Source organism: Oncorhynchus masou, chromosome 32 (assembly GCF_036934945.1).
Source record: "Oncorhynchus masou masou isolate Uvic2021 chromosome 32, UVic_Omas_1.1, whole genome shotgun sequence".
NCBI lineage: Eukaryota > Metazoa > Chordata > Actinopteri > Salmoniformes > Salmonidae > Oncorhynchus > Oncorhynchus masou.
In genome coordinates, this window is record NC_088243.1 from 30,088,036 (window position 1) to 30,104,189 (window position 16,154).

The window sequence follows — 16,154 nt, forward strand, 5'->3', positions numbered from 1 at the left end:
GCCAGTGTTGTAGTGGAGGGTATATGCAGGTATATACTGTAATACCAACACTCATGTAGGAGAGTGCAGAAAGGGCCAGTGTTGTAGTGGAGGGTATATGCAGGTATATACTGTAATACCAACACTCATGTAGGAGAGTGCAGAAAGGGCCAGTGTTGTAGTGGAGGGTATATGCAGGTATATACTGTAATACCAACACACTCATGTAGGAGAGTGCAGAAAGGGCCAGTGTTGTAGTGGAGGGTATATGCAGGTATATACTGTAATACCAACACACTCATGTAGGAGAGTGCAGAAAGGGCCAGTGTTGTAGTGGAGGGTATATGCAGGTATATACTGTAATACCAACACTCATGTAGGAGAGTGCAGAAAGGGCCAGTGTTGTAGTGGAGGGTATATGCAGGTATATACTGTAATACCAACACACTCATGTAGGAGAGTGCAGAAAGGGCCAGTGTTGTAGTGGAGGGTATATGCAGGTATATACTGTAATACCAACACACTCATGTAGGAGAGTGCAGAAAGGGCCAGTGTTGTAGTGGAGGGTATATGCAGGTATATACTGTAATACCAACACTCATGTAGGAGAGTGCATAAAGGGCCAGTGTTGTAGTGGAGGGTATATGCAGGTATATACTGTAATACCAACACTCATGTAGGAGAGTGCATAAAGGGCCAGTGTTGTAGTGGAGGGTATATGCAGGTATATACTGTAATACCAACACTCATGTAGGAGAGTGCAGAAAGGGCCAGTGTTGTAGTGGAGGGTATATGCAGGTATATACTGTAATACCAACACTCATGTAGGAGAGTGCAGAAAGGGCCAGTGTTGTAGTGGAGGGTATATGCAGGTATATACTGTAATACCAACACTCATGTAGGAGAGTGCAGAAAGGGCCAGTGTTGTAGTGGAGGGTATATGCAGGTATATACTGTAATACCAACACACTCATGTAGGAGAGTGCAGAAAGGGCCAGTGTTGTAGTGGAGGGTATATGCAGGTATATACTGTAATACCAACACTCATGTAGGAGAGTGCAGAAAGGGCCAGTGTTGTAGTGGAGGGTATATGCAGGTATATACTGTAATACCAACACTCATGTAGGAGAGTGCAGAAAGGGCCAGTGTTGTAGTGGAGGGTATATGCAGGTATATACTGTAATACCAACACTCATGTAGGAGAGTGCAGAAAGGGCCAGTGTTGTAGTGGAGGGTATATGCAGGTATATACTGTAATACCAACACTCATGTAGGAGAGTGCAGAAAGGGCCAGTGTTGTAGTGGAGGGTATATGCAGGTATATACTGTAATACCAACACACTCATGTAGGAGAGTGCAGAAAGGGCCAGTGTTGTAGTGGAGGGTATATGCAGGTATATACTGTAATACCAACACACTCATGTAGGAGAGTGCAGAAAGGGCCAGTGTTGTAGTGGAGGGTATATGCAGGTATATACTGTAATACCAACACACTCATGTAGGAGAGTGCAGAAAGGGCCAGTGTTGTAGTGGAGGGTATATGCAGGTATATACTGTAATACCAACACACTCATGTAGGAGAGTGCAGAAAGGGCCAGTGTTGTAGTGGAGGGTATATGCAGGTATATACTGTAATACCAACACTCATGTAGGAGAGTGCATAAAGGGCCAGTGTTGTAGTGGAGGGTATATGCAGGTATATACTGTAATACCAACACTCATGTAGGAGAGTGCATAAAGGGCCAGTGTTGTAGTGGAGGGTATATGCAGGTATATACTGTAATACCAACACTCATGTAGGAGAGTGCAGAAAGGGCCAGTGTTGTAGTGGAGGGTATATGCAGGTATATACTGTAATACCAACACTCATGTAGGAGAGTGCAGAAAGGGCCAGTGTTGTAGTGGAGGGTATATGCAGGTATATACTGTAATACCAACACTCATGTAGGAGAGTGCAGAAAGGGCCAGTGTTGTAGTGGAGGGTATATGCAGGTATATACTGTAATACCAACACTCATGTAGGAGAGTGCAGAAAGGGCCAGTGTTGTAGTGGAGGGTATATGCAGGTATATACTGTAATACCAACACTCATGTAGGAGAGTGCAGAAAGGGCCAGTGTTGTAGTGGAGGGTATATGCAGGTATATACTGTAATACCAACACTCATGTAGGAGAGTGCAGAAAGGGCCAGTGTTGTAGTGGAGGGTATATGCAGGTATATACTGTAATACCAACACTCATGTAGGAGAGTTCAGAAAGGGCCAGTGTTGTAGTGGAGGGTATATGCAGGTATATACTGTAATACCAACACTCATGTAGGAGAGTGCAGAAAGGGCCAGTGTTGTAGTGGAGGGTATATGCAGGTATATACTGTAATACCAACACTCATGTAGGAGAGTGCAGAAAGGGCCAGTGTTGTAGTGGAGGGTATATGCAGGTATATACTGTAATACCAACACACTCATGTAGGAGAGTGCAGAAAGGGCCAGTGTTGTAGTGGAGGGTATATGCAGGTATATACTGTAATACCAACACACTCATGTAGGAGAGTGCAGAAAGGGCCAGTGTTGTAGTGGAGGGTATATGCAGGTATATACTGTAATACCAACACACTCATGTAGGAGAGTGCAGAAAGGGCCAGTGTTGTAGTGGAGGGTATATGCAGGTATATACTGTAATACCAACACTCATGTAGGAGAGTGCAGAAAGGGCCAGTGTTGTAGTGGAGGGTATATGCAGGTATATACTGTAATACCAACACTCATGTAGGAGAGTGCAGAAAGGGCCAGTGTTGTAGTGGAGGGTATATGCAGGTATATACTGTAATACCAACACACTCATGTAGGAGAGTGCAGAAAGGGCCAGTGTTGTAGTGGAGGGTATATGCAGGTATATACTGTAATACCAACACTCATGTAGGAGAGTGCATAAAGGGCCAGTGTTGTAGTGGAGGGTATATGCAGGTATATACTGCAATACCAACACTCATGTAGGAGAGTGCATAAAGGGCCAGTGTTGTAGTGGAGGGTATATGCAGGTATATACTGTAATACCAACACACTCATGTAGGAGAGTGCAGAAAGGGCCAGTGTTGTAGTGGAGGGTATATGCAGGTATATACTGTAATACCAACACACTCATGTAGGAGAGTGCAGAAAGGGCCAGTGTTGTAGTGGAGGGTATATGCAGGTATATACTGTAATACCAACACACTCATGTAGGAGAGTGCAGAAAGGGCCAGTGTTGTAGTGGAGGGTATATGCAGGTATATACTGTAATACCAACACTCATGTAGGAGAGTGCATAAAGGGCCAGTGTTGTAGTGGAGGGTATATGCAGGTATATACTGTAATACCAACACACTCATGTAGGAGAGTGCAGAAAGGGCCAGTGTTGTAGTGGAGGGTATATGCAGGTATATACTGTAATACCAACACTCATGTAGGAGAGTGCATAAAGGGCCAGTGTTGTAGTGGAGGGTATATGCAGGTATATACTGTAATACCAACACTCATGTAGGAGAGTGCATAAAGGGCCAGTGTTGTAGTGGAGGGTATATGCAGGTATATACTGTAATACCAACACTCATGTAGGAGAGTGCAGAAAGGGCCAGTGTTGTAGTGGAGGGTATATGCAGGTATATACTGTAATACCAACACTCATGTAGGAGAGTGCAGAAAGGGCCAGTGTTGTAGTGGAGGGTATATGCAGGTATATACTGTAATACCAACACTCATGTAGGAGAGTGCAGAAAGGGCCAGTGTTGTAGTGGAGGGTATATGCAGGTATATACTGTAATACCAACACACTCATGTAGGAGAGTGCAGAAAGGGCCAGTGTTGTAGTGGAGGGTATATGCAGGTATATACTGTAATACCAACACTCATGTAGGAGAGTGCAGAAAGGGCCAGTGTTGTAGTGGAGGGTATATGCAGGTATATACTGTAATACCAACACTCATGTAGGAGAGTGCAGAAAGGGCCAGTGTTGTAGTGGAGGGTATATGCAGGTATATACTGTAATACCAACACTCATGTAGGAGAGTGCAGAAAGGGCCAGTGTTGTAGTGGAGGGTATATGCAGGTATATACTGTAATACCAACACTCATGTAGGAGAGTGCAGAAAGGGCCAGTGTTGTAGTGGAGGGTATATGCAGGTATATACTGTAATACCAACACACTCATGTAGGAGAGTGCAGAAAGGGCCAGTGTTGTAGTGGAGGGTATATGCAGGTATATACTGTAATACCAACACACTCATGTAGGAGAGTGCAGAAAGGGCCAGTGTTGTAGTGGAGGGTATATGCAGGTATATACTGTAATACCAACACACTCATGTAGGAGAGTGCAGAAAGGGCCAGTGTTGTAGTGGAGGGTATATGCAGGTATATACTGTAATACCAACACACTCATGTAGGAGAGTGCAGAAAGGGCCAGTGTTGTAGTGGAGGGTATATGCAGGTATATACTGTAATACCAACACTCATGTAGGAGAGTGCATAAAGGGCCAGTGTTGTAGTGGAGGGTATATGCAGGTATATACTGTAATACCAACACTCATGTAGGAGAGTGCATAAAGGGCCAGTGTTGTAGTGGAGGGTATATGCAGGTATATACTGTAATACCAACACTCATGTAGGAGAGTGCAGAAAGGGCCAGTGTTGTAGTGGAGGGTATATGCAGGTATATACTGTAATACCAACACTCATGTAGGAGAGTGCAGAAAGGGCCAGTGTTGTAGTGGAGGGTATATGCAGGTATATACTGTAATACCAACACTCATGTAGGAGAGTGCAGAAAGGGCCAGTGTTGTAGTGGAGGGTATATGCAGGTATATACTGTAATACCAACACTCATGTAGGAGAGTGCAGAAAGGGCCAGTGTTGTAGTGGAGGGTATATGCAGGTATATACTGTAATACCAACACTCATGTAGGAGAGTGCAGAAAGGGCCAGTGTTGTAGTGGAGGGTATATGCAGGTATATACTGTAATACCAACACTCATGTAGGAGAGTGCAGAAAGGGCCAGTGTTGTAGTGGAGGGTATATGCAGGTATATACTGTAATACCAACACTCATGTAGGAGAGTTCAGAAAGGGCCAGTGTTGTAGTGGAGGGTATATGCAGGTATATACTGTAATACCAACACTCATGTAGGAGAGTGCAGAAAGGGCCAGTGTTGTAGTGGAGGGTATATGCAGGTATATACTGTAATACCAACACTCATGTAGGAGAGTGCAGAAAGGGCCAGTGTTGTAGTGGAGGGTATATGCAGGTATATACTGTAATACCAACACACTCATGTAGGAGAGTGCAGAAAGGGCCAGTGTTGTAGTGGAGGGTATATGCAGGTATATACTGTAATACCAACACACTCATGTAGGAGAGTGCAGAAAGGGCCAGTGTTGTAGTGGAGGGTATATGCAGGTATATACTGTAATACCAACACACTCATGTAGGAGAGTGCAGAAAGGGCCAGTGTTGTAGTGGAGGGTATATGCAGGTATATACTGTAATACCAACACTCATGTAGGAGAGTGCAGAAAGGGCCAGTGTTGTAGTGGAGGGTATATGCAGGTATATACTGTAATACCAACACTCATGTAGGAGAGTGCAGAAAGGGCCAGTGTTGTAGTGGAGGGTATATGCAGGTATATACTGTAATACCAACACACTCATGTAGGAGAGTGCAGAAAGGGCCAGTGTTGTAGTGGAGGGTATATGCAGGTATATACTGTAATACCAACACTCATGTAGGAGAGTGCATAAAGGGCCAGTGTTGTAGTGGAGGGTATATGCAGGTATATACTGCAATACCAACACTCATGTAGGAGAGTGCATAAAGGGCCAGTGTTGTAGTGGAGGGTATATGCAGGTATATACTGTAATACCAACACACTCATGTAGGAGAGTGCAGAAAGGGCCAGTGTTGTAGTGGAGGGTATATGCAGGTATATACTGTAATACCAACACACTCATGTAGGAGAGTGCAGAAAGGGCCAGTGTTGTAGTGGAGGGTATATGCAGGTATATACTGTAATACCAACACTCATGTAGGAGAGTGCATAAAGGGCCAGTGTTGTAGTGGAGGGTATATGCAGGTATATACTGTAATACCAACACTCATGTAGGAGAGTGCATAAAGGGCCAGTGTTGTAGTGGAGGGTATATGCAGGTATATACTGTAATACCAACACTCATGTAGGAGAGTGCAGAAAGGGCCAGTGTTGTAGTGGAGGGTATATGCAGGTATATACTGTAATACCAACACTCATGTAGGAGAGTGCAGAAAGGGCCAGTGTTGTAGTGGAGGGTATATGCAGGTATATACTGCAATACCAACACTCATGTAGGAGAGTGCAGAAAGGGCCAGTGTTGTAGTGGAGGGTATATGCAGGTATATACTGTAATACCAACACTCATGTAGGAGAGTGCAGAAAGGGCCAGTGTTGTAGTGGAGGGTATATGCAGGTATATACTGTAATACCAACACTCATGTAGGAGAGTGCAGAAAGGGCCAGTGTTGTAGTGGAGGGTATATGCAGGTATATACTGTAATACCAACACTCATGTAGGAGAGTGCAGAAAGGGCCAGTGTTGTAGTGGAGGGTATATGCAGGTATATACTGTAATACCAACACTCATGTAGGAGAGTTCAGAAAGGGCCAGTGTTGTAGTGGAGGGTATATGCAGGTATATACTGTAATACCAACACTCATGTAGGAGAGTGCAGAAAGGGCCAGTGTTGTAGTGGAGGGTATATGCAGGTATATACTGTAATACCAACACTCATGTAGGAGAGTGCAGAAAGGGCCAGTGTTGTAGTGGAGGGTATATGCAGGTATATACTGTAATACCAACACACTCATGTAGGAGAGTGCAGAAAGGGCCAGTGTTGTAGTGGAGGGTATATGCAGGTATATACTGTAATACCAACACACTCATGTAGGAGAGTGCAGAAAGGGCCAGTGTTGTAGTGGAGGGTATATGCAGGTATATACTGTAATACCAACACACTCATGTAGGAGAGTGCAGAAAGGGCCAGTGTTGTAGTGGAGGGTATATGCAGGTATATACTGTAATACCAACACTCATGTAGGAGAGTGCAGAAAGGGCCAGTGTTGTAGTGGAGGGTATATGCAGGTATATACTGTAATACCAACACTCATGTAGGAGAGTGCAGAAAGGGCCAGTGTTGTAGTGGAGGGTATATGCAGGTATATACTGTAATACCAACACACTCATGTAGGAGAGTGCAGAAAGGGCCAGTGTTGTAGTGGAGGGTATATGCAGGTATATACTGTAATACCAACACTCATGTAGGAGAGTGCATAAAGGGCCAGTGTTGTAGTGGAGGGTATATGCAGGTATATACTGCAATACCAACACTCATGTAGGAGAGTGCATAAAGGGCCAGTGTTGTAGTGGAGGGTATATGCAGGTATATACTGTAATACCAACACTCATGTAGGAGAGTGCAGAAAGGGCCAGTGTTGTAGTGGAGGGTATATGCAGGTATATACTGCAATACCAACACTCATGTAGGAGAGTGCAGAAAGGGCCAGTGTTGTAGTGGAGGGTATATGCAGGTATATACTGTAATACCAACACTCATGTAGGAGAGTGCAGAAAGGGCCAGTGTTGTAGTGGAGGGTATATGCAGGTATATACTGCAATACCAACACTCATGTAGGAGAGTGCAGAAAGGGCCAGTGTTGTAGTGGAGGGTATATGCAGGTATATACTGTAATACCAACACTCATGTAGGAGAGTGCAGAAAGGGCCAGTGTTGTAGTGGAGGGTATATGCAGGTATATACTGTAATACCAACACTCATGTAGGAGAGTGCAGAAAGGGCCAGTGTTGTAGTGGAGGGTATATGCAGGTATATACTGTAATACCAACACTCATGTAGGAGAGTGCAGAAAGGGCCAGTGTTGTAGTGGAGGGTATATGCAGGTATATACTGTAATACCAACACTCATGTAGGAGAGTTCAGAAAGGGCCAGTGTTGTAGTGGAGGGTATATGCAGGTATATACTGTAATACCAACACTCATGTAGGAGAGTGCAGAAAGGGCCAGTGTTGTAGTGGAGGGTATATGCAGGTATATACTGTAATACCAACACTCATGTAGGAGAGTGCAGAAAGGGCCAGTGTTGTAGTGGAGGGTATATGCAGGTATAATATTTTTATTTTGATTTAACCTTTATTTAACTAGGCAAGTCAGTTAAGAACAAATTCTTATTTACAATGTGCACCCGGCAAAACCCTAACCCGGACGACGCTGGGCCAATTGTGCACCGCCCTATGGGACTCCCAATCACGGTCGGTTGTGATACAGCCTGGAATCAAACCAGGATCTGTAGTAACGCCTCTAGCACTGAGATGCAGTGCCTTAGACCGCTGTGCCACTCGGGAGCCACTTGGGAGCCCCATCAAATGAGAAATCACGCACAAAGTAGCCTACACAATCACAAAGCACCTGAAATATATTCACGAGCGCTGCACACACAGCCTAGTTTCAGTGGAATATCATCTGCAGGCAGCAAGAGCGTGCTGCTCTCAACTGGTTTTGGCATGGAGCAGCTCACAGCAGAATGACATCAGTAGCTGGTAGACATTTAAACTTATGATATCAACCAGTAAATGCTAACTAAGGCAACAATGGGTTATCAAACCAAGTATTAAAAAATTTAGTCCGAAGTGTTGGTTAGTAGGCTATTTGTGATGCGCAATTGTCCTCATGCACTGTTTGCATCAGGGACATAGACATGGATGGGCCTGGGTGGACAGAGGCCCACGCACTGGGGAGCCAGGCCCTGACAGGCCCATTAAAATCAGATTGATGTGGTTTAAGCATTGTTGTGGAGTTCGACCACACATTTTTATTTTCAATTTATATATTTTTGTGTGATTTTGAGAGTGAAAATCTGAAAAATCTATAGGAAAACTCATAAAAAACCATAGGAAAAGATAAGATTTTTCACACAGGGTGTCTTTCCTTCACTCGGCAAGTCGTTTGGGAACTTTTAGGCAAAATTTGAGTACACCCACTTCTCTAGGCACCACTACACCACTGCATAGGGCCGATGGAAAGACAGCAGTCACACACAGCATGATGTTAAAGGATAAGCAGTCCATAAACTCAGACATAATAAGCCAGTATGTCCCAATCATAAAAATACAAAAACACAACCATTAAGCATTTCCCAATCGAAATGTACAACTATGACCTCCCATGGCAAAAATAATTTCATGTTTAGCCCACAAAGTAACTGATGACCTAAAGTTTAAAGTAAAACTGACAGCATTGTAACTACTTTGCAGATATGAAACAAACAGACAATCATAATATCAGTCAAAAATATCAAATTCTTATGCTACAAAACCAACTTCATAAGAGGTTTTAAAAATAGGTTATATTTGACTCAATGTTCCATGACGTACACTAACATGCTGACTACACCGCCCATGTCGTGTGCGTTGCAAAATAAATGTACACATACATGTGATTCAATCATTGCACACACACTGCCCGTGCAAGTCAACGAGCGTCTGCGTAACTTGGTTCTATTTGTGACGCTAGACGCGCTAAAATGCTGTCAGTTCCACTTTAAATACAACCATGTTTCACACACATAAGTTATTTTCAAAGAGATGGCTAACAACGGCAAGCGTGCTGCAGTAAAACACAGTTCCACTCACCAGATTGCGCAGTGACCTGTTGGCCTGAAAGTAGGCAGAAGTTTCCATACGTTTTTCTAAAAACGGTCCCACCCATTAAGTCAAAATATGATTGGTTGATTCCACTGTCAAAATGTTGCCCTAATACAGTTGAATGGCAGATGCCTTTATCTCCCTCACCAACTTCAAACATCTGCTATCTGAACAGCTAATCGCTTCAGCTGTACATAATCTATAGGTAAATAGCTACCCAATTTACCTACCTCATCCCCATACTGTTTATATTTATTTACTTTTCTGCTCTTTTGCACACCAGTATCTCTACCTGTACATTACCATCTGATCATTTACCACTCCAGTGTTAATCTGCAAAATTGTAATTATTCGCCTACCTCCTCATGCCTTTTGCACACAATGTATATAGACTCTCTTTTTTTCTACTGTGTTATTGACTTGTTAATTGTTTACTCCATGTGTAACTCTGTGCTGTCTGTTCACACTGCTATGCTTTATCTTGGCCAGGTTGCAGTTGTAAATGAGAACTTGTTCTCAACTAGCCTACCTGGTTAAATAAAGGTGAAATAAAAAAATTAAATACCTTCTGATGGCCGAGCCAATGGCTAACTTATCTAGCTCAATTTATCTCCCCAGAGACCAGCAAAGAAAAAATCCTGATTGTATATTTTTTTCTCTTCAGTGTTAACCCTTTCCTTTCCAACAAAAACTGAAGGGATTGAATCAGAACATCAGTGAAAATAATGATATGATTATCATTGTTATTATATTTTCATAATCATTATTTTTTTTAAATCCTTAGCCCTTCTCTGAAGGTGTAGAAGGCCCTCATTGTTCCCCACTGTGTTTGGGTTAATAATAATGTGTGGCTCTATTTTCCCCCAGCATGCATTTTTTTCCACTTTTTTGAATGTCTAAACAATCCATATGATGTTCTGAAAAATGAACAGAGAAATACTGGACATTATGAACTGTTATTATGGTGGTGATTTGACAAAATTACAATCAAGGTTTTGAATTGGACTCGCATTTGTCTGGTTTCGGTCTTGGACCCTTTGTCCCCCTCCCGGTCTTGACTCGGTCTTGCCCCCCCCCCCCCTCCGGGATTAGTCTTGACTCGGCCCCCCTCCCAGGATTAGTCTTGACCCTCGCCCCTCCGGGATTAGTCTTGACTCGGTCTCGCCCCCCCTCCGGGATTAGTCTTGACTCGGTCTCGCCCCCCCTCCGGGATTAGTCTTGACTCGGTCGCCCCCCCCAGGATTAGTCTTGACTCGGTCTTGGGATTAGTCTGGACCCCCTTGCCCCCCTCTGGGATTAGTCTTGACTTGGACACGATTTGCTCCGGTCTTGATCTTGAATCGAACTCGAACACAACCCTGCACTGAAGTATCCCTCAATCATGTGTAGTACTTAGTATAGAATGTTGTAGTATACTGTAGAATACTATAGTATATACTACAATATTATCCACCAACAAAAAACACTGTGGTGAAAACTACAGAAATGTCAGAAAAACAATACAGTCCGCAAATACACTGAAAAAAACTATAGTAAATATTACAGTATTTCATTTGCATATACCCTGCCCATTCCCCTTCCACATATCCCAATTTGTGGTGGCACATGGTTGTGTACCCCATGGTTATAGAAAAGAGCAGGAGGAGAACACCTCCACTTCTATGTCAAAGATAATAAAACAAAAATACTATAGTAAATACTACAGTAATGTATACAAAAACACTGCAATACATACTATAGTATATACTACTTTTTTACTACAGTATTTATACTATAGTAAACTACAAATACTACAGTAAACTGCAGTAAATACTACATTATTCACTACTACAGGCTCACGAGTGGTGCAGCGGTCTAAGGCACTAAGAATCTCAGTGCTAGAGGCGTCACTACAGACACCCTGGTTCAAATTCAGGCTGTATCACAACCGGCCATGATTGGGAGTCCCGTAGGGCGTCGCACAATTGGCCCAGCATTGCCCGGGTTTGGCCGGTGTAGGCCATCATTGTAAATAAGATTTTGTTTTTAACTGCCTAGTTAAATAAAGGTTCAATAATTTCAAATAAATAAATAAACAGTGAATACTACAGTAAAGTCAGCAAAAACAATACAGTGAATACTATAGTATTCCTACCATAGTATACACTATAGTATTTTTTCATGTGGGGTAGCACAGCACAGGGAGGTACACACACCTGGAGTGGGACGCAGCATCACTGAGGGTGTAGGAGCCACTGTCCGGGGCTGGGGGGAACACAAGGGGGCTCTGGGCTGGGTATGCGCTGCTCCCTGGGGGGGCGGGGGAGTCTGGGGCTGAAGGAGAGGTCTCTTGGGCCAGGCGATCTTTGGCTCTGGAACCCCGGACCCTGTGGCCCCGTAGGAGGTAGCATCAATGCCGCTGTCTGTGGATGCCCCCTGTAGGTAGCCGTTGAGCTCTGAGTCAGGCCGTACCCCTGTCCTGCTGGAGCCAATCTCATACCACTTTTCATCACTGTGGGCAGAGCTGGAGGCATTACTGGACAGTGTGTTGCTGCCTGATTGGCTGGAGGAGTAGGAAGCTTCCACCTGTAGAGACAGAGACCCTACAGTCACGTCCTGGTCGTTTGATCATAGTAAATAAAGACTACTTTGACATAGACAACAATCTACATTGCCAAGCTAGTGCAGTATTCAGACCGTTGACTTTTTCCACATTTTGTTACAGCCTTATTCTAAAATGGATTTAAAAAAAAAAAATCCCTCATCAATCTACACACAATATCCCATAATCACAAAGCAAAAACTGATTTTTAGATTTTTTTGCAAATGTATTACAAATAAAAAACTGAAATATTACATTAACATAATTATTAATTTCAGGTAATTGTGCATTTCAGGTCAAATAACAACCCAATGTTTATATCCCAGGACAAATTAACAGCAAGCTAGCTAGCTAAATTGCCATAAATGTTTGCTTTTCGACCTGTCCCCAAATTAATATAGTTGATATTTCAGCCTGCGTGTCCGGATCCTGTCCTGATCAGGCACAAGCGGTCTGGTCAGCATGTTAGAAGTCATATTTGGTCATATTTGAGCCTGGTACCTCACCTTGATGTTCTTGTTGGGAGACAGGTGTGTCCCCTGTTCCTGCTGCTGGAGACGAGTTACTGCCTTGGATACAGCTGGGTCTGGGAGGGACAGGAACAAACAGAGACACAGATAACAATACCAGTAACATAGAGAGCTATTCCTGTCTCTGACTCTCATCATCTGCATCACCCAAAACACCAGAGACATGACTTGGGCATTTTCAAAGCAGTGATATTCAAAGATTTTCAGCAAATTTCTGGGGACCCCATTTTTCCCCAAGATGTTCTCGTGACCCCCACCCCACGCCAAATCTAATGACACAACCTTAAAATCGGTACATTTCGAATTTTTTTATCAAAAAATAACTTAATTGCATTTTCATCTCTTATCAGAATGAAAATAAACCAATAAATACATTTACTCAATACAATCGGATGTTTCATATTATCTTTCTCATAAACTATCATTTTGGCGACCCCACTGCAGTACCTGGGGTCGTGACCACGACTTTGAATGACACTGTTCTAAAGCATGTCCTCTTACCTGCTCTATCAGCCCCCCTGTCGGCCACCTCCCCTTCCAGCGCTAGGGGCCATCCAGTGGCAGGCTTGGTCTCGTTAGACCCCTCTCCCACTCCCTGATGCTCAGCAGACACAGGGGAGTGGTGGGTATTGTTGTTAAACCTAGAAAATAGATGGAAGAAGACGGCATCATGTCTAGCTGCATCATTTACTGAACAAAACAGGAGTACCTCTGCCACGATGAGTACAACATATCAACGAGACATATAATGATATCATATCATTTAGTCATTTCCTTTCTATTATTGGATAACTCCCAAAGAAGTAATGACAGTGAATACAGACTACATCTGAAAATAGAGCAATTTAAGTGAAACCCCACAGCGATCTGTTTCTAGATCTGAATTATGGTCTGTGTATGATCTGGGTGTGGTCTGAATGTGGCCATAAATTGGCCCAGGTTTGTTCTGGCCTGAGTGACCTCTCACCCGTCTGGCATGGACTTCTGTCTCCAGTGGTTGGAGCCTGCGCTCCCAGTGTCTATGTAGGAGAGACTGGTAGGGGCTTTGCGGGTGTGTGGAGAGCGGCCCATCACGATGGAACAAGCCAGGGCATAGTTATCATTCCCTGGGGAATACCTGAAGGATACAGAGCAAACAGATTCCACTACTAAGCTTAAAGCTTGTACATCTTCCCCACTATATCATATTATTAGCCAGGGTGGCTCTCTTACCTTTTAGGGTTGAGAGGGCGCCCATCGCTGGACACACTGCGGGGGATGACGCCGGTCGGCTCCTGGTACTCTGAAGCCGGGGCCTTGATGAGCGTCCCCCCCAGGGCCGCTGTGGTGCGGCTCTGTGGGCTGGAGGAGGTGCGGGGCCACTTGTTGTTGCTGCGGAAGGGGAATTTAAACTCATAGGGCATCCCCTCCTTGTGGTTCTTATAGTCCACCAGGGGCATGTGGTACAGCTCTGAACAGCCTCTGTGAGAAGAGACAGAGAGAAATCAAATAAAAAATATTTGTCACAAGCGCCGAATGCAACAGACCTTACAGTGAAATGCTTACTTACAAACCCTTAACTAACAACGCTTTAAGAAGTTAAGAAAACAAATAAAAATAAGTGTTAAGTAAAAAATAGATAAGTGAAAATATGAAAATAGAAAATAAAAGTAACACATAATTAAACAGCAGCAGTAAAATAACAATAGTGAGGCTATATACTGGGAGTACCAGTACAGAGTCCATGTGCGGGAGCACCGGTTAGTCAAGGTAAATGAGGTAATACGTACATGTAGGTAGAGTTAAAGTGACTATGCATAGAGTATAAACAAAAGAGTAGCAGCAGCGAAAACAGGGGTCTGGGTAGCCCTTGGATTAGGTGTTCAGGAGTCTTATGGCTTGGGGATAGAAGCTGTTAAGAAGCCTTTTAGACCTCCACTTGGCGCTCCGGTACCGTCTGCCATGCTGTACCAGAGAGAACAGTCTATGACTAGGGTGGCTGGAGTCTTTGACAATTTCTAGGGCCTCCTGCCTCTGACACCTCCTGATATAGAGGTCCTGGATGGCAGGAAGCTTGGCACCAGTGAAGTACTGGGCTGTACGCACTTCTGTAGTGCCCTGCGGTTGGAGAACAAGCAGTTGCCATACCAGGCAGTGATGCAACCAGTCAGGATGCTCTCGATGGTGCAACTGTAGAACCTTTTGAGGATCTGAGGATCCATGACAAATCTTTTCAGTCTCCTGTGGGGGAATAGGCTTTGTTGTGCCTTCTTCACAACTGTCTTAGTTTTTTTTTTGACCATGATAGTTTGTTGGTTATGTGGAAACCAAGGAACTTGAAGCTCTCAAGCTGTTCCACTATAGCACCGGCAATGAGAATGGGGGCGTGCTCGGTCCTCCTTTTCCTGTAGTCTACGATCATCTCCTTTGTCTTGATCACGGAGGGGTTGTTGTCCTGGTACCACATGACCAGGTCTCTATCCTCCTCCCTATAGGCTGTCTCATTGTTGTCGGTGATCAGACCTACCACTGTTGTGTCATCGGCAAACTTGATGATGGTATTGGAGTCGTGCCTGGCCATGCAGTCATGAGTGAACAGGGTGTGCAGTAGGGGACTGAGCACGCACCCGGGGTGCCCCCCGTGTTGAGGATCAGCGTGGCAGATGCGATGTTCCCTACCCTTACCACCTGGGGGCGGCCTGCCAGGAAGTCCAGGATCCAGTTGCAGAGGGAGGTGTTCTGTCCCAGGGTCCTGGCGAGCTTTGAGGGAACTATGGTTTTGAACGCTGAGCTGTAGTCAATGAATAGGATTCTCACATTGGTGTTCCTTTTGTCCAGGTGGGAAAGGGCAGTGTTGAGTGCAATAGAGATTACATAATCTGTGGATCTGTTGGGGCGGTATGCAAATTGGAGAGGGTCTAGGGTTTCTGGGATAATGGTGTTGATGTGAGCCATGACCAGCCTCTCAAAGCACTTCATGGCTACAGACGTGAGTGCTACAGGTTCGTTGTCATTTGGGCAGGTTACCTTAGGGTTCTTGGCCACAGGGACTATGGTTGTGTTCTTGAATGTTGGTATTACAGACTCAGTCAGGGACAGGTTGAAAATGTCAGTGAAGACACTTGCCAGTTGGTCACGGAGTGCACACTTGGAGAACACATCCTGGTAATCCGTTTGGCCCTGCGGCCTTGTGAATGTTGACCTATTTAAAAGGTCTTACTCACATTGGCTACGGAGAGCGTGATCACACAGTTGTTCAGGACAGCTGTCGCTCTCATGCATGTTTCAGTGTTAATTGCCTCGAAGTGAGCATCGATGTAATTTAGCTCATCTAGTAGGTTTGTGATACTAAGCAGCTCGTGGCTG

At 44.3% G+C, this 16,154-nt stretch overlaps 1 protein-coding gene across 1 annotated transcript in view; it reads right to left on the reverse strand.

The window, feature by feature from the left end:
* Nucleotides 1-16,154, reverse strand: part of LOC135525894 (signal-induced proliferation-associated 1-like protein 1) — a 90,331-nt gene that overhangs the window by 11,796 nt on the left and 62,381 nt on the right. The window contains 6 exon segments of the mRNA XM_064953855.1: nucleotides 11,894-12,059; nucleotides 12,062-12,263; nucleotides 12,786-12,865; nucleotides 13,311-13,450; nucleotides 13,777-13,926; nucleotides 14,022-14,270. Coding sequence (XP_064809927.1) covers nucleotides 11,894-12,059; nucleotides 12,062-12,263; nucleotides 12,786-12,865; nucleotides 13,311-13,450; nucleotides 13,777-13,926; nucleotides 14,022-14,270 — 987 coding nt within the window.